This window comes from Poeciliopsis prolifica, unplaced genomic scaffold (genome assembly GCF_027474105.1).
Source record: "Poeciliopsis prolifica strain line A6 unplaced genomic scaffold, Auburn_PproV2 SCAFFOLD013, whole genome shotgun sequence".
Lineage (NCBI taxonomy): Eukaryota > Metazoa > Chordata > Actinopteri > Cyprinodontiformes > Poeciliidae > Poeciliopsis > Poeciliopsis prolifica.
The window spans coordinates 11,573,526-11,592,781 of NW_026562388.1; the positions used below are offsets into that span (position 1 = coordinate 11,573,526).

Consider the following 19,256-nt stretch of genomic DNA (forward strand, 5'->3'; position numbering starts at 1 on the left):
CTTCAATATGTAAAGTTAAACGTGATCTGATATTAAACTAGCAGAAGCATACAACAAAATAAAATTCGTTCTTGATCATGTTAAAATATCCTTGAAAACAAAAACACAAACTTCCTTAACAAATCAACGCTTTCGAATTAATTTTCTTTTGTAGTGAAACCACGTTTCCAAAAAAAAATTTTAAAGCCCTATATGTCTTAGGAGACCGAGAGACTCGGAAACAGATCTGAAAATATATTTGTCAATATATTCCGAGAACTCATTGTCCGAACAAGGTTTAGATGTTGTTGCCCCTCCCTCAGAAGCGTCACAGTCTCTGACTATAAAACATGAGTGAGAGAGGAGAGAGGCTGAGTGAGTTTGAGGTTGGACTACGGCGAGATAACAGAGGAGTGAAAGTGGATGAAAAGAGCTGAGTGGAATGGAGAAATTGAACCAAGGCGCAGGGACTGGCTCCATCTGAATCATAACCAAAGGGAGGGGGAAAATACCTGAATGGGACCAGGGGGGATGAGGAGTGTAATTAACAGTTTTGATAAAGAGCTGTGGTTATATTCCAAAATGGCACGGATTTGCGCCCACGCAAAAGCGCACTTTGCTAAGATGACATAGCACTTAAGAAAATGGGATTCCTCCAGGAACATAATTCACTCACGACCTGAATGAAAATAGAAAAAGGGATTCAATTGAAATCGGAGTCTGGCTTGGCTTGATATATTTTTTGTATTCTTTGACTTGACAAGCTGCGGCTCTGGGTGAACTCAGACTGAAATATGAATCTGGGCAAAGCACTTCTGTTTTTCCTCCTGTCAAACTGTGTGACAATGACTTTCTCGCTATCCACTTGCACTACCGTGGACATCGACCACATAAAGAAAAAGAGAGTGGAGGCGGTCCGGGGACAGATTCTCAGCAAACTCCGGATGACGAGTCCGCCTCAGACGACAGGTCCGAGCCAGGTGCCGCTCCAGGTTCTGGCCCTGTATAACAGCACCAGGGAGCTCATAGAGGAGCTGGGAAGGGACCGGCAGCAGAGCTGCGGCCAGGATAACACAGAGTCTCAGTACTACGCCAAAGAGATTTACAAGTTCAACATGATCAATGGTCCGCCAGAAAACAGTGAGTTTTCATTTTCGATCTATCAAGAGTCACCGACTAACTTTGACTTGTAGATTTGATTTTGTTTTCCATTCATCGGGTGGTCAGATTGATCAGACATCATCTAATTTTATCTATAGCTAAGATTAGTCCTGCTCCAACCATGAACTTTAAGGTACTTTATATAAAAGAAAATCAACATACAGTCGTAAAGTGGAAACAAAATTCACCATAGTTTTCAAATATTAGTCTGAAAAGTCTGACTTTTTGTCTTATCCAGCCTCTTGATCAAAATCGAATTTAGTTCTGGACTTTGACTAGACCATTCAAAAACATCGATATTATTTTGGTTTAATCCATTCCATAGTTGTATATTTAGGGTCAGACCTAGTGGAAGGTGAACTTTCACCTTTGCAGGTTTAAACAGGTTTTCTTCCATTTTCTTTCCAATATTTACCTTCATCTATCTATCAACTCTGTCCAGCTTCCCTGTCCTTGGCAAACAACCTCAAATATGGTGTTGCCACTACCATATTTCACCCTGGTGATGGTATGTTCACAGTGATTAGTTTCCCCATCTGTCAATGGTTTTGATTTTAGCATTTCTGACCAAAGCTTCTTGCCTCATATGTTTTCTGTATCCCGTAGATGGTTTGTTACAAAACTGCAAGCATGTCAACAGAATAGCTAAGAGAAGTACTACAAATGCAAACTGTTTACTAATTTGGTGTTTTCTGAAGGTAATCTGTTGTAGATTTTATTCAGAGGTATCAGCACAAGGAATACATAGCATACGTAGAAGACATTTTTATTATCTTCTAGGAATGCCCCGTCTATTTTTTTCATTAAATCGAATGAACATCCTCCTGAAAAAGGTACCCCACAGCACCATGCTGCCTCCATCGTGTTTAGCTGAAGGGATTGTGGGTTTACAGTGATGTGATGTGTTTTATTTTCCTTTCATGTTGCCCAAAAGTTTTTGAACAAGTGTAATTTTATTACATTCCAGTGAAAAAATATTAAAAATTTGTGTGTGTAATGTGACCAAATGTGAAGAAGATATTTTTAGCTTTTCAGATATCAGAGCTCATCACCTAAAAACTATAAATATGTAAGTGGAATTCCATTTTTACTGTTTCGTATTCATAGGTTGGTCAACTTTCATCAAAATCTTGGACTAGAAGAAATTATGTAATAATCTAAAATCTGTGCTTCATACAGGTATTATTATTAGCTGTTAAAGCAGTTTTAAGAACCAGGTGTATTATAGGATCTGTGCAGTTTTACACACAGACGCTCTGGCGATTAGGTGAGTGTTGTGCAAAGGAGAGAAAAAAAGTAAACAGTCTAATAGGAATGAGCACCATTCCACGTATACCTCACACCAAAGCCCTGGGAACTCCAGCTTATGTCTGACACATTCCAAAGTGAGGAAATTTCTCAGGCTGTTAAATATTCTCTTTATTGCCAACTCTAATACCTCATTTCCATTTTTCTGGCCCTAATATTTTTCATCCACTGCAGCTCACCTCTGTTTCCCCCTACTCTATTTCTTTTGAGTACCTCTGTGTTATGATCTAATTCCCTTGTTCATCCATATTGGTATTTCCTGTATAAACTATGGCCCATTGATTGTTCCATAAATCAGTAGCAGAAGCTCGGTGAGAAGCCGACTCTCCGGAGAGGGGCCGTTTGGATCCGTGCCCGTTCCCGGCCAGAGGTCGCAGAGTGTAGGCGTTATACCCTTCTGAAATCAACAGGTGTTTATGCTGCGCTGTGACACTGAGCAGAGCCGCAGCGCAAGTCCTGAATCAAATCCATTTCACGGGTCCCGCAAAGTGCTTCTGACAATCAAAATACACAACTCGGGGTTTATCCACTGGTCAGAGGTAGTCGGAGCTCCCAAAACAAACAGAGGTCTAAGGAGTGGGATCTGAGATGGCCTGGTGCCCAGGACACATCATACTGTACTGGGCCATATACTTTAGGTGATAATAGAAGAAGTGAACCTGATTTACCGCTGGCAACACTTTTACCCAGCATATAGTCCAAGGAAGATATTACTCAGATCATCAGATGATGCCAAAAACACATTAATTAAAACTTTTCTTTCCCCTTCCCATTATGTAATTTCACGGGGAGCTTGTCACGCAGCACAACATAATGTCTGTCACCTTGATAATTTTACAGTGTAGTTCATTTTCTAGCTGGATATAATGACTTTTACATGCAGCGCTTTTGGATGGTGGGAGTGTTTGGGAAAGCGGTCAAGTTTTACTTTTTTCTTCTCTCTTTTTTTTTCTTTAAAACAAATTCAAGCACAGTTGAGAAGTTAAACAGAATCCTTTCTCCCAGACTTTAATGCACCACTTGCTCCAGACACTACTACCAATGGAAATCAGCGCATTCTGCCATCTATGAGTACACAGAAGAAGCAGAATTCAGACATGGCAGGAGTTCAGAGCTGCTGTCAGAAGACCAGTGTGCACAGCTGAAGGAAAGGAGAGAGCCAAGCTAAAGCATGACCTACGGCAGGATACCGACTCCACCATGCCTTGCAAATTGGATCATGCAGCTTCAGTGAAATTTCAAGCCAATCACTGACTCAGTGCTGGGGCCGGTAAAAAAAAAAAAGAGGACTTGCGCTGAGGACAGCAGGGGTATCTGATATATGGGATAGTAAAAAGATGATGTCATCTGAACAAACAGAGACAGAGGTCTTTGGCCTTCTCCCAGGGAAACAGCATCTCTCCAACCAACTCCCACAGGTTCACAATTTTGCTTCCTCATGTTTAATCAAGTAGGGGGAAAAAAAGTTGTTCTTCCTGTGCGCGGAGGGCCGACACATTATCTCATCCGCAGCAGTCGGTAACTGATGAATGAAGTGGAGAAATAAGAACCTCTCCGTGATGAAAAGTTTGATTGCTTTATATTAAAACCTCAATTTATTTGTGAGACAAAAATCAAACCTTTCCCACAGAATGTAATGCAAACAAATACAAAATCCAGATGAAGGAATTCAAATGGATTAAAGAGCTCAAAGTTAAACTAATACATTTCCAAAGAAATCACTGCTATGCTTTATGAGAGCTAGACACCACAGCAGCTGGCTAGCACCTGCAGACTTATGATTACTATTTCTTTTGTTTATCTCCCCAAAGCTCTGGAGAGGCTGACATCACTGAATATCCTCCGGGCAAAAGGGCAATGAGAGTTGACTCCAGGTAGCGTACGTCAGGAAGCGCCGCAGCAAATGAGCATTAGGTTGTGAGGTGTGGCTGGTATCATTGGGGTGTCTCCAACTTAGGTTCAGTGAACTAATAAAAGAGCTGAAAATAAATGTTCAGGCACTGGCTGTATACAGAGCCATGCAAAAGTATTCAGATCTCTTTATTTTATTGGGTTATAATCATACTCGTGCTCTTTCTTCCTATAAGAGGGAGGAAAGAGGATACACTACTTTCAGCAGTCTTTCTCAAGAACGCCAAAAAAATTGTTTTTCATATAATCTGGCTTGATGGTTTTTTATACGATCTGGCTGAATATGTCTTCTAAGTTCAGCCATAGATTCTAAATTGGATTTCAATTTAAACTTTAAAGCTCCTGTATGTAACTTTTATTTTTGAAAAAATATTTGTATATATTTGTTGAAACTGACACTATGTCCGTGTGACATGAGACAGATGAGCTGTGAAAAAAAAATTAAGCTCCTCCAACTGGTTGAGCTACTAAATGCACCGGTTCCTGTCAAAAATCAAACAACCGGAGCCACAGGAGGGTCCTGAGCTCTGTCTGTCAATCAAACTTGTGTACGTGCTACTCAGTGTACTAAGTAAGCAACTTTCTGTACCAAGAAAACAATTTATCCTCTGTTACCAGAGGCCATGCTAGCAAGTCTGAACATTCATTGCAGAATGAATGTGTTTGTATTTGTATTTGTATAGTACATAGGGAAAGAACTTGGCAACTTATTTACTTGTTCGGAAAATAAAAGACTTGACAGCTTTGTATTGATGAATCAGGGCAGTACAAAATTAAGTTGGTGACAGAAAGACAAAACCAAAAAGAACAGAAAGTCAACTAGTAGGAATAACAGACAAATGAATCATGTCAATATGGCACGAACAAGTGATAAAATGTAGATTTTCCCTTTGGTTTGGGATGTAGTGGAGTTACAAATGGAAGCTTGATGGATGGAGTGCTTCTAATGCTGTCTGGAAGATGCTGCAATGTAGCAGAGAGCAAAGACAGAGGGTGTGCACAACAGGCTCATAAGCATGATTGACAGTTTTGACCTTTTTTCTGGCTCTGATTAGCTGTTTCTGACCAAGCAGTGTTTTTCTGCAGTTACCACTGAGAAAAGGCTGAAGAGCTTGATTTATGTATTTATTGTTTTGACAGATTCTTTTTCTTATACTACGACAAAGTGACAGTTTTAACACGTGCGTAAAAAACAAAAAAAAAGGATGTTTTTTTTAATCAAAGCTACAAACCGCAGCTTTAACTGTTCTAACAGAGAAATATGATTTAATCTGAACTAGTCCTCCTTAGCTCCCACTGTGTCTTTTGTCCTGCTGGAAAGTGAAACTACATATTTTATTCCAGGATTGCTCCTGATTTATCTCCATTCATTTTCCTGTTAACTCTAAACATCTTTGTTGTCCCTTTCTAAGGAAAAGCATCCCTTCAGCATAATACTGCCCCCACTTTGCTTCATCATGAGGATGGTGTTTTCAGCTACACACACAGTTCTGCTACAAACAGGGTTTTGCATAGTTGACAACAATTGTATTTGACAAAATCCCGAGAAAATCATTTGACATTTGCAGATGCAATGTGACAAAAATTATTTTGAAAATTATTCAAATAGATATACACAAATGTAATGTAATCAATAATCTATATTTACACCAGGAAGCAGGCATCCACTGATCCAAAATTAATATTTGTATTAAAAAATATATAGATTGGGTTTTGGTGATAGTGTGTTCAATCCATAAGGGCAGATCTACTTGGTTTAGTTCTATGCTTTGTGCTCTGCTTTATTTATTTTACATTATATTTAGAATTATTATAAGTGCTTTCTGAGCCGTTAAAAATAATTATATTTTATATGTTTAATCGAGGCGGTCAACCTATTGCTTTTGTCAGTTCCAGATTAATATTTATTTGACATTGGCCTTTATGCTGCTCATTACACTGACTGAACAAATGAAAGTGTTTTTACATGTCTTGTGAAGCAATTGGTGCATTTAACTATGCTGTTATGGTGCAAAGTTATGAAATAAATTTGTAACTCAGTACATTTATGTTTGTTGTTTAAAACAACAAAATTACTTGAGCCAATTCAGCGCTGCTTTTATGTATCGAATCAATATCAGCCATTATTAAACCTCAGATATCTGTATTGGTATCAGAACTGAAAAAAGTGAATTGTGCGTCACTTCTTGGAAGCAGTTTAAAGTAAACAGCATGACGGTGCCACCTTTCTGTTGCTCAAAACAGTGTCTAGTTTAATTATACTCAGCTGGAAGTTTAATACCATAAAAAAAAATCTGACATAAGTACATGGAAATTTGTGGTAAAATGTTAAAAGAGCGACAAGTTCAAGAGCTGCGAATACTTCTGCCAGGAAGTATTTTTGCAAAGGAGTATTTTTGCAAAGGAATCAATGAGAATACGTTCATAAAATACCATTAAAACTTGATTTAGTATCAAATAGTCAACACTATCTTTCAGACAGCACTAGTTCTGACTTGTTTACTTTGAATAAGCCTCACTCTGGTTTTCATTTCTGACAGTGGATTTAGCCATAAAATTAGACCCAGAAAAAGCTTATTGATATAAATCTGTGCTGCCTCAAACGGTTTCAGGCTCTGTGTTCTGGTGCTCTTTAAGGAGCTTCAACCTGAAAACAAGAAGTAAAGAGTAAAGAAATTAACGAATCTATCTCATATTAATTACACAAACAATTCTCTCCACTCACCAAGATGGAACGAATTACTTCTCAGACCTCTGGCAAAAATAAGTCGTAATTTGAAATCCTAAAAGCGTTGCAATGGGAAAAATGAGGTCATCCAAAAGGAAACTGAAGACTTGATTAGAATTTCAAATCTCCCCTCAAAGTGGGGCTTTCCACCTTCTGTGGGGGAGGCAGAGAGGGAGGATGGGGGGAGAGACGGGGCAATGAGCGAGGGGAGGAAAAGGCTATTGAGGATTCCTCCTCATAGATTGTCTGGAAAACATTGGACAGATATCTGGCTGGGGATAGACACGGAAAAGGTCGTCTATAAATAGGGAAAGTTGAGAAAAAAATTGTATGGAAATACCACATAATGACTGGGAGGACACTGAAATAGAATTATGGGTCAAATGAAGTACAGACACTTGAAGATGTGCAAGTTCCTTTTGCATGACACAGGACCAGCTTCCGAGTTTCCATTCGCCTGAAACTGCTCGAGGTGCAAATCAGCTAAAGGTGCATTGTGCCTTTCAACCACCAGCATAATCCAAGGCTTGGTAATAAAGCTTAAGCTTGAGGTAATAAATTAGCCAAAGCTTGGCTGTAAATGACTGTTTCCACTTGGCTCATAAAACGTTTGCTATGTGCTTGTTTTGCTCAACGCTGCATGTGCTTTGCCTGTTAAAATAATAAACTCCTACGTGGTTTAATGGAATAAAAAAAGGACTTTGGTATAACAGGAAGCTTTTCAGATAGCAGTCACCCTTTGAGTTGATTTTGTCTGTGTTGATAACCCGGCCTTGCGTGGCCTGAAATCTCCGTCCTCAGCGGTGTTTCTGGTATTTCTCTGCTCTGGTGCCTGCAGATGCTTGTTTCTGGCTAAATCGCTGAGTTCATAGCAGTTTTGGCTTCTGTTTGAGGCTTCAAAGCACCTGTTGAGCTGAAGTGCTTGTCGACGGAGAAGCGAGGTGCTGTCCCTCTGTAGCTGCTCCACCACCACATGGCCCATTTGGTTCTCATTTCACAATTTTAACTTGTTGCTAACTCCTACTGCATAAAGCAGAAACAGATGGTTTGTGATAATAGTTGAAAGTATATGACTATTTTTTTGCAAACTGCTTTAAGATGTTCACATCACATGTGAACAGCCAGCCTTAAAAAACCTATATATGACATCTTTTTCCACAACCTTTCTTTTTTAATTGTGTCCAGGGCTGCAGTTCACAATAGTTTTACTTATTTCCATGACCAAAATCTAGAAATATGTAAAAAAAAAAAAAAAAAAAAGCATGAAAGAAAATAAGTGAGCACAAGGCAGCTGAGGAAGCAGCCAAGAGTTGTTGTAGAGTGATGACGTTACGTTTGGAGAGCAGAACTTAGACATTATTGGATAACCTAATGGCCAACAGAAGAGAAGAGCATTGATAGCAAAGTAATAATCTTGAAACCCTTGCATGTGATGCAGTGGTGTTTTTTGATAAAGGCTACATGGGCAGTTGCCCAGGGTGGCATTAGAACTACAAAATAGCATATGTCTTTTCTGTCAGTAGCGCCCTGAACAAGTTTGCTACTACTTTTATACATGTGCAGTGGGAAACTAGGTTACCTGCTTTTTGCTGAAAAAGAAAACAGATAATTGCCTCCATTTATTTGGTTGAGGGGGGTTTGGCCAGGGCCCAATTCCTGCAAGAACTACCACAAATCTAATGATTCATTCAGCGAGAAGGAAAAAGTCATGAGAAATGCCATGTAAGCAGGTTAAAGACTTAAACAACCGGTACCCTGTTGAAAGCTTTTAGGAGACCTTATGTCTACTTGTAATTCACCAGTGACAAACAACACTGTTTTAAATATGACAAACATTTAAAACAGTTTGTTAAAATGTGACAAACATCTAAAACAGTGGGAGGAAAAATGCTTCTGCATGTTGGTGTTCCTGCTAAAGCCTTTATTTATTTATTTTTTGCCCTGATTTTACATGGTGGGGCGTTGACTATACTGATCAAACATCGGTTTTTCTGGGGTTTTCCCTGACTGGGAGCAAGAACGCAGCCTGTTGAATGTGACAGGTAGCCAATCAGAAAGTGCGATGACGTAAGAACGGAGGGGAATCCCAAACAGTTGACATGGCCCAACTGAGAGTCCGGTGGAGTGTTATATGTGGTTATGTTTATTTATTTAAAAATGGTAACTACGAAAAAACATAACTCACCTCCAAATCATAGTGCAGCAAATAGAGAAGCTTCCTGCCGTCTTTTATCAAATGCCTTTTCTTTTTGTTACGTCTTTTATTGCTTAAAATTACTCCACAAACTATCACTGCTGCTCCGACATAGTCGTCCGTGTTTGATTATTCTAAATTCATGTATTGTATGTTGGCGTTTTCCGGGACTTTCTTCTATGATGATGTTTTCATATCCACTCAAAATAAGATACAGATGCGCCACAAAAACAAACATTTTACTTTTGTGAAAATTTTAACTTGCGATAATGACAAATGGGAGCCCTGAGCTGGTTTCTCTGCAACGAGACAGTCCCATCTGGGAGTGATGACAGACAATGACACCCGAAGTGTTGCTTATGCACAGGGTGCTACTTAGTCTCTACATGGCGAAGCAGATTAAGGAGCCGGTCGCCATGTCATGCAGAGCAGCTTGGAATGTGGGAATCACCTTCCGGGATAAATCCATCCTCCTGTCTCTTCTCTGGGCCTTTTCCCCTTAGCAAAGAAACTTTCCAAAGACATCTGATCTGTTTCTTACTCATTTTGCTGCTTGTGGGCTCAATGTTGGCGTGCAACACGTAACCAAGAGAATCCGGTTAAAGGACTCTCAAAATAAAAGATCCTCCAGACTCAAATATTACACAAAACAGAAATATTTAATTATTTCTTGTGCGGTCCGGTACCAATTGGTCCATGGACCGGTACCAGTCCGCGGCCCGGGGTTTGGGAACCACTGATTTAAAACACAAAAATTTGTCTGCTCCACTTCTGACAATTATTTTTTGAATGTCAAAATGCAGCTTTGAAATACTTTGAAAACAGTATATTTTGAAAGTTCAAAATGTGTTATTTGCTTGTTTTTTTCCTTTTTTTTTATTTTTAAATAAGTTACAATGTTCGTTTTACCTGCAGATGACCTCTCCTACTGCAATAATCGTATCACCTCCAAGGTTTTCCGCTTCAACGTGTCGATCATGGAGAATAATGCCACCAATCTGTTCCGGGCTGAGTTTCGCGCCCTGCGGATCCACAATCCCAATGCCAAGAAAAACGAGCAGAGGATTGAGCTCTACCAGGTGCGTGAACCCTCAGTTCCTCTGTTAGAGCACAGGTGGGGGGAAACGGTGAGTAAAATGCTCTGTTTCTCTCTTAAACCACTTGTAGGTCACAGGGAAGGATGAAAACATTTATATTTGGGGAGTCTGACTCCCTTTTTCCTCTTCACGTGCTAATCATTATTCCATGTGCTTATATTCCAATGGGTTCTACATCAGGACACATTTTAAAACCTTCTGCAACCACATTAACATTCTGCGCTTTCGTCTCTTCAAGCTTCTATTCTCAGCAGTTGTCCATACATGCTGGATCAAGGAGGCTTTTATAACTGCCTCTGTGTTTTATTTTTATGATAATCTTTGAAGTCTGCTGAAACATCCATATGGTTGATGTCTGTGCGTGGGGTGGCATGAATATATATTTTTCTGCCTCCTCATTAATTTCCTGTCAGAGTCGGTGTAATGATCAGGTTCCAACACTTCCTGCCAGGAAGACAAGCGTCTCCGGACTACATACCGTCTCTGAGGCGAAGCTCAGGCCAGCGCTTGAATGCAGACTGTCAGGCCCTCAAAATTATTTCCAGGGGCCTGGGAGGAGATAGAGGCAGGGTCACCCACTGGTGGGAGTAAATGGAGCCGTTCAACCGCCCCCACACTTTTCAGGCAGGATCTGATTGGCAGACGGCTGATGCTGGCAGTACAGCGGCCCCTCGGTCCCACAGGAAGGCAGATTAGATGCTGACAATGTTCAGGAACCTGGTTATCCACAGCTCTCGCTGTGGGGCCAAGGGCTCAGACCCACCATTCTAACAGATTGTTCCCCTACACATAAACACCTCTTTCCAGAAAACTGCTGGTGCCGATATGAATTCCTTCTTTGATGGTTTTGTTTATTGTAAATGCCCTTAAAGATGTTTAGTTTGAACTGTGTGACTCTGAGTGGCTGCCAAGTAGGATGGCTGGTTTCTTATTGGTACACACAGGAATTCATTTCACAGCAAGCACACAAAAATATATTTTGGATTTATCATACATTTCTAGTAAAACTGTACTATAAATGAGAAAACTAACTTACATGAAACATTTCAGTAACACATAGAATCTTGCTTTAAGTCAATTTAATCAAGTTTTAGCTCCACTGGCAAATTATTTCACTAATCACAAGACTTTTCCCCCATGTCATAAGTGAAATGACCTACCAATGAAGCTTGTACTTGTTTATAAATAATAAGGAATTATGAACTTCAAACAAGCTGTTGTATCTTACAGAAAAGATAATTGTAAGCTAGTTTTATTATTTCAAGTGTACTAGGAAACTAGACCAAAAATGCTCAGTGTTTTTGCAGTGTTGCAAAATGGGGATATCAACACAGAGAGTCACTTTTTCCATGCAGAGTAGACGCTTTAGCCTGAGGCATCCTGGAGAGTCTGGCTCAGGCAGACAGCCTTGATTCTGCATGCCCAAGGTTTTTGCAACAGGGTTACATTTTCAGCTTTCTTCACAGATCCTCCAGAAAGACGACCCAAAAGTCAAACAGCGTTTCATCGGGGGCAAGAACGTCTTGACCAAGGGCACCCCTGAGTGGATCTCCTTCGATGTGACTGAGACCGTGAGGGAATGGCTGATGTACGGAAGTGAGTAGGAAACCTCAGACCTTCCTCTCTCCCTTGCTTTTCTTACAAACGTGTCAGAAAGATAACAGCTTTATGAAGAGATTAAGGGTATTTTCCTCAGGAAAAATGTCCTCTACTTAGATCTTTCTGTTCTGCATGTTCCCTCAGAGACTAATCTTGGCCTGGAGATCAGTGTGCACTGCCCCTGCCACACTTTCAGAAAAAACGGTGAAATCGTTGAAAACACAAACGAAGTGCTGGAAGTCAAATTTGAAGGTGAGTCCTCTTTTGGATGCATCTGATATGATTGAGCAAAAGGTTTTAGAGCTTGTTATGCTTTCAGCTATTTGACCTAAAGTCACATGCAGTGCATCACAGTATATTAGCATGCCATTGAAGAGCAAATTCATTTGAAATTCATGTGTGAAATAAAATTACTACACACAGAGTGATGATGCATTTTAAGCATTTATTTCTGTCATTTAAAAATAAATTTCTTGTAGTGAAATGTTATGTTACTTTTATGCTAAACAGCTAAAGGGGGCGACGGCTGACAGTCACTAGCACCCTCCACAAGGAGGATAGGTCACAAAAGGTCATTGCTAAAGCAACTGGCTGTTCACAGAGTTCTAGATTCATGCATGCTAATGGAAAATTACATGGAAGGAAAATGTGTGATTGAGAAAGTTACACAAGAAAACAGAATGAGGACAGAATTTTACTTTTCATTTGTTGTAATCCATAATTGTCACAAGTAATACTTAAAATACATCAATCTGTGTTTATGGAGCAAGTGTGCTTTGTTAAAAAGAAAGAAAAGAAAATAAGCGCCCTGAATTTTATCTATAAAATAAATTGATGACTTTTAGGTGGTTGATGTGGTTTGATTTAGTGTCATACTGCTGTGGTTTGCCAACATTTAATAACAAACATGTCATTTAAAGTTCCTCAAAGTAACTTACTAGAAACAGGATTTGTTTTTTTCATTTTCTTGTGTTACATCACAATTAAAACTGATTCATTGACATTGATTGATTGGTTGATGATGCAATTTAAAGACGCGTTATATTTGTATCAAAATGTTTTACATGGTTTTTGGTTCACAAAAGGAGAAGGATTGATAGTGTTATTTATTTTTGTGCAAATACAAAATCTGAAAAGTATGCCATGGATGTTTCCAGTCCCGTTTACTCCAACACTGCTAAATAAAATTTAGTGCATTGGTCATCAAAAAATAGAAAGTATGGTACAAACTCATCAACATATGGCTGATGGCCTAAATAGATATGAAGTACATGGCAGCTCTGGAGGAGCTGCAGAGTGCTGTGGCTCAGGTGGGAGAATTTGCAGATGTGACTATTGGTAGCAGTACACAAATCTGATGATGATGTACATATATATATTCTCTGTGAGATTTATTTTACTCAGAATAACGGATAAAGATATATTTCTTTTGGCTGTACACGTTGATCCGGAGGGGATGGATAGAAATGCAAAAACATGTTGAATGCAAAACATTATTTTCTGTTCTCTTTACAATTACACACCACTTTGTGTTGGCCTGTCACACAAGGTCCCAATAAAATTCTATGAAATTTGTGGTTAAAGGGGTGGGAATATTCCTACCAAGCACTTTTCACAACCAAAACAGTGGCCATAGATAATGCACTACAACAGAAATGATAGAAGTAAAAAATATCACAGCTTAAGCAGTTTTGCAACAAAAGGTCACAAGAAGTGTTTATTTTGCTCAGAAACAACCAGATTGGTGTTTAATCTTCCAGACAATACATTACAGATTCTGGGATTGTGCCTTTGCTTTTCATATTGACTTAGATGCATTTCAGAAGGACCTATCAGACTATGAACAAATATTTTAAGCAGTTGTCTTCCGCATTCTTTTTTTTTTTTTTTATGTACCTTTGCACACTTTTTCCGTGCACAAAAAAGTCTGCAGAGAAGAAAAAGTTTCCAGCATGCGACAGCCGCTTTAAATATTTTTTTTTAGAGCATCTCAGTTTCAATCGAGGGTTGTGTGCACTGCTGTGTACAGATCTGCACAGATTTCCCGTGTTGTCCAGTCTCCTTGGCCAGACTGTGGTCTCAGAGTCTGTGTTTGGTCAGGGTTTGTCTCTGCTTTTGATTTCTCGAAGCCAGTAAGGTGGCCCCACCAGTTTTTGTTCCCGATCTAGAGCCAGATAATCATTCGGTTTGTTTGAATTACGTTTAATTTGTCTAATATTAAAGATTGGCATCACTGCTCTGTCGAAAAATGTGGTTTTCTGATTAGAATGATTTGGGCTGAGTTTTCGGATGATTTTCATTTGTCAATTTCATGAGCAGTTTATTTCAAAGGCCCAATTTAGCCCTTTTGTTTAAGACTTAGGTATTTTTAATTCACATGTAAGCTGAGCTGGGGATTTACATCAGAAACACTCATAAAAAGTGACTTGTAGTCTGCTCATCAGGATGTCCTTCATCCAGTAATCCTCGCAAAGATGATGGGCGTCATTTCTTAAAGGAAGACAGACACAGAGTATGGGAATACAGATGATCTGGTATCATACTTAGCTCTGGGGCCCCCAGGCCCTCGGTCCTGGGAACACTCCTGACTAGCCTGACCACAAGGAATGCATTGCGACGGGGTGCAGACGTTTGGCCCCAAATTAAAGAGGGCCGTGCAAATCTACCAGCATCTCTCCTGAGATATGAACTGTTTAAGCTATCAGAGGTAGATGGGACGAGCAGACGCAGACCCAGAGAGGAGAACAGAGGGGAAAGAAGGAAGCTGGATGCTGCAGCGTAAATACAGAAAGCAGAGTTTTCTACGCAGCCTGGAAAAGCATGGAGTTAGATTTTAATGTTTTCCCTTTCTGAATAAGTATGGAAAAACAAAGTGGGTAGAAAAAGACATTAATATTTCTAGACTTTATTCCCTTTCCTGTTGCTTTTCTTCTGTCCCTTCCTCTTTGCCATCTTTTTTCCTTGTTTTTTCTGTTTTCTTTCTTCCATCTTCACTTTCTTTGTTGTGTTCCTCTGTTCTTTATGTCCTCTTCTTCCCTTTGTTCTTCTTGTCCATTCTTCTTTCTCTACTTCATTACTCTGCCTTTCCTTTAATTGTCCTTTTGTTGTCCTTCCTTATTTGTTCCCTCACATTCCTCATATCTTGTGTCCATTCTTCTTTCCTTTCTTGTCGCTTTTTCTTTCGTTTCTTCCATCTTGCCTCATTTCCCCCAGTCTGTCCTTCCATTGTCATGTCTTTCTTTTTCTCTCCTTTTTTCCTTCTTTCCATCTTTGTTTCTTGAGTCCTTTCTTCTTTCCTCCCTTCTCCTGCCTCCTTTCTATCTGTCCAATCTTCATCCTTTGTTTCCTATCCTCCCTCCTTCCTGCTCTCTGTTCTTCCTTCCTAAGACCTTGCATCCTTCTTTCTTTCGCCCCTTCTTTCATCATTCTCTCTCTCTGTCCCTTGCTTCATTCTTTCCTTCTGGCTCACCTTTCTATCTGTTCTTTCCTTGTTTCCTCCCTGCATCTCTTTCTTCTGTTTTCCCATCTTCCAGTCTCGTTTTTTTGTTTTTTCCAGGTTCCATATTTAAATTCTTCCATTCCACAAAATAAATTAAAAGTGAACGTCAGTGTTTTATGTTTTAAAGGGAACTTAAAAGACAGAGGAATCTGGAAAATTGGTGCATCTGAAAAAGTCTGGATGTTTTACAGGAGAAATGTGAAGGAACTCTGGGAAAGGATTAAACAGTGAGCCAGGAATGAGTGAAGCTGTGCCTGCAGAATATCCTCCTGCTGAACCAAAGCTATCTTTATAAATCTCCTAACTTTCTCCTGCAGGCATGGAAGGAGACTACAACGATCAGAAGAAGCAGGAGGAGCAGAAGGAGCAGAAGGAGCAGCCGTACCCTCACCTCATCCTCATGATGATTCCTCCCCACAGGCTGGACGTTCACTCCTCCTCCCGCAGGCGCAAGCGGGCACTCGACACCAATTACTGCTTCAAGTAAGACCTATTTCCTCTCTCTGGAAAATTGTAAAAGGCTGCTCGCACAATTGTTCATTGTGTTAAACTTTGTAAAGTAATCTGTGTGGCTGTGGTGCCTGTTTTGAAATCGGGAGAACTGGAACCAGCTGAAAAGCTCTCTGCTGATAGGAGGCTAAGTTATAAAGAAGTGGAAGAGCCAAAGCCACAAAAGTGGGAATATCAACTGACATTTCAAATGCTTGCAGGCACATAACACACAAAATATAGCTTATTGATCAACAAGACAAGCATGACATGGGTACTACCTGATACAAGTCGGGATCTGTCCCGGTGAACGATGCCTCCTCTTACAAACTGTCTCCTCAGCTTTCCACTTCCTCCATCAGGAAGTGGAAAGCACCAAAGACACCTGGGCTGACTCCAAGAGGGAAAATAAGGGCACACCTAGGAGAGGAATTTTTGAACTTCTCTCTTCACTCCGACTGAGGGCACAGGGAGGACGTCTGTGCAACTATGAAATCGCTTCACCTGGAAATCAAACGTAATCCTGTCTCTTCCCTCTTGTCTGCAGCAATTACGAGGAGAACTGCTGTGTGCGATCACTTTATATTAATTTCCGTCAGGATTTGGGCTGGCGGTGGATCCATCAACCCGAGGGCTACTTTGCAAACTACTGCTCCGGTCCCTGTCCCTACCTTCGTAGTGCAGACACCACCCACAGTTCGGTGAGTCAAGCGTGACTTTTACAGCTGCTTTTTCACACAAACTGAGGATTTTATTGGAATTGTATGAGATAGGTCAACATAAAATACATAGTTATGAAGATAATTTTGATGAAAGAGATACAGTAAACCATGTGAAAGGCTCTCTGGTCAGATGAGATTTAAATGTAACTTTTTAGCCTAGATTAAGGGTGTCTTAAGGGTGTGGCCCTGGAGCCACACTTGGATGCTGTTTGGCCCCTGACCACAAGTCAAGAATAGCAAACATTTGGGCAACAAACTAGAGCACAACTGATGACCCCAGAAAATGTGGAAATTGTCTGTTGTTCTTTTAATAAGGCAGCAGTCCAAAGCTATTTTTGGACCTTAATTGATATTCAGATTTTATAGCTTTGTGTTTCTGAGTGTCACAACAAACAGTTTTTCATTTTTGAGGTAATAAATTTTGTGGTCTGTCAGTAGTCTAAGTTTGGCACCCTGGGCAAAAAAATTAAAAAATAACAAAAACAAAACTGCCTCACTGATCCAGATGTTGCCACCACATTTACCTTAACACATGGTGGAAAATGGATGCAATACGTGAAGAAATCCTGCAGGAGGGTGCAGAAAATCTGAGACTAGACTGGAGGTTTATCTCAGGAAAAAATTTCAGTGGATGAAAACAAATGCATAGCACCCTTTTGAGGTTTCTATTTGTAGAGAATTAGGGATGCAACTAACGATTATCTTAGTAATTATACTTTTGGTTATTCTAATTCTTAATTAATTAATCTGATTAAAAAAGGCAGATAATGCAGAATATTGAACTAACCACTTATGCTTGTTTTACACTTATGAATTAAAAATAGGTGAGAAATACAAATGTGCATGCTTGTTCATGTGTAGGGCAGGATGCATCTGCAGCTAAAATAAAAACCTTTTCAACATCAGCCCTTTCTGCTCAACTTTGCATCAATACAGTTTTTGAGTGTGTATACTTTAAGTTAATAATTAAATCAGTTGATTATTTCAATAATTGGTTCACCAAGATTAATACTATTAATCGTTTCAGCCCTACGCAGAAATATCCATACTTTTTCCTTCACATCACAATAAAACAAAACATTATGATGGTCTAAAACAGAAATCCCCATTAATAACATGCAGTTGAACTAAAAGGCAGGTGACTTTTACAGGGCTTCTTTAAATCCTAGACAGTTTAAAAGCCTCACTGCTGTCCTTCCCTCCACAGCTGCTGAGCCTCTACAACACCCTGAACCCAGAAGCCTCCGCCTCACCCTGCTGCGTTCCTCAGGACCTGGAGCCCCTCACCATCCTCTACTATGTGGGACGCTCACCGAAAGTCGAGCAGCTCTCCAACATGGTCGTCAAGTCCTGCAAGTGCAGCTAAGCTTCAGGGACCCCGCAGAGAGGGGACGCCACGGAGGAATTTTAATTGGGCAGGATGCAATTTGTCCTCCACGATCCCCCATCCCAACCCCAACCTTTGCCTCCGCTCCAGCCCTGCCCAAGAGGAAAAAGCAATCCACCGATCTCCATTTACTAGAAGTCATCAGAGACCACTCCCACCATGACTTACATCAGTATTACTTGTGTTTGTCCTGTTAACTATTGCAGCATTTTTGAAAAGCCTGTACCTCACATGACTTTTGTTTTCACTGAATGAGGAACAAGAACAACCTTCTCATTAGAAATCTCAAGGACAATAAACATATGCAACCAAGACGAGACTGAGAATGCGAACTGGACTCAGCATGAGCTGAAAACCGGTAGGATGAGATGGTGATCTGTTAGCAGGGAGGAAAACTTTGGGACATGACATGAAATCCAACCAGGAAGCTGCACTGTGCACGCCACAGTTCCCCACACTGTCTGTTGAGGAGTTCATGCTGAATAATAAAAACGATAATAGGGATGGAAAAAAAAGAAAACATGCTGGAATCTAATCGTTATTTCATCTTAGTAATGCTGTGGTCATGTTTACCTCTGTAATGCAACAGCATGGGTGATTCCAGGGATCATTTTAAAAGTGAAGCCTTTCTGTTATATGAGCTGATGTATGTCACTAAATGAACTCAACTAGATCACAAACTGTAAATGTTTTTATTACTCATGAAAACACATTTTTTTGTTGTTTTTTTTTTAATTAAAGAATGACAATCGGACAGCTCTTTATCATTTTTGGACAAATACATGAACAGTTTATTTATTGATATTTAATCCAGTGTTTATGCTATGGTCTGCTTATGGAAAACACATCACAGAACAACATCAAGACTTGTAACATGCCTGCGCTGGCTTTAAGGGTAATAAATATGCAACACGGCGTTCATCACATGTCACAAAAACAATCCATTACATTACTGCGCAGCTTTGAAAACTGCAATCTGTGCAAAATAACCGTCAGAGAAAATGTTGCACAAAATTCAAGTATTTCGGTCGTCAAACAGAAAGTGACTTTTACTCCACAATAAAACTTCGATTGAGCTCTCCATGTGCTCCCAAGTACAATAATTACAATACGTACTTTGTAAAATACCCCTTGAATTCTCTCTCATTTTGTCACGCTACAATAACAATTTAAATGTTTTTA

The 19,256-nt window shown here is 39.9% G+C and overlaps 1 protein-coding gene across 1 annotated transcript; it reads left to right on the plus strand.

Annotated features, from left to right (window-relative positions):
• Positions 1-364: 364 nt before the first annotated feature.
• tgfb3 (transforming growth factor, beta 3) lies at positions 365-18,828 on the plus strand. Its single transcript, XM_055038214.1, has 7 exons — positions 365-1,119; positions 10,197-10,360; positions 11,845-11,974; positions 12,122-12,229; positions 15,794-15,959; positions 16,513-16,666; positions 17,895-18,828. The coding sequence occupies exons 1-7, from the start codon at positions 774-776 to the stop codon at positions 18,051-18,053; spliced, it is 1,227 nt and encodes a 408-aa protein (XP_054894189.1). The 5' UTR covers positions 365-773; the 3' UTR covers positions 18,054-18,828.
• Positions 18,829-19,256: the final 428 nt, after the last annotated feature.

Excerpts from the sequence above, each read along its gene's own strand:
- tgfb3 (XM_055038214.1), top strand. The coding sequence starts at position 774 with ATGAATCTGGGCAAAGCACTTCTGTTTTTCCTCCTGTCAAACTGTGTG. Across the intron at positions 1,120-10,196 it reads CAATGGTCCGCCAGAAAACA|ATGACCTCTCCTACTGCAAT; the intron begins GTGAGTTTTCAT and ends TTTTACCTGCAG. Across the intron at positions 15,960-16,512 it reads GACACCAATTACTGCTTCAA|CAATTACGAGGAGAACTGCT; the intron begins GTAAGACCTATT and ends TCTTGTCTGCAG.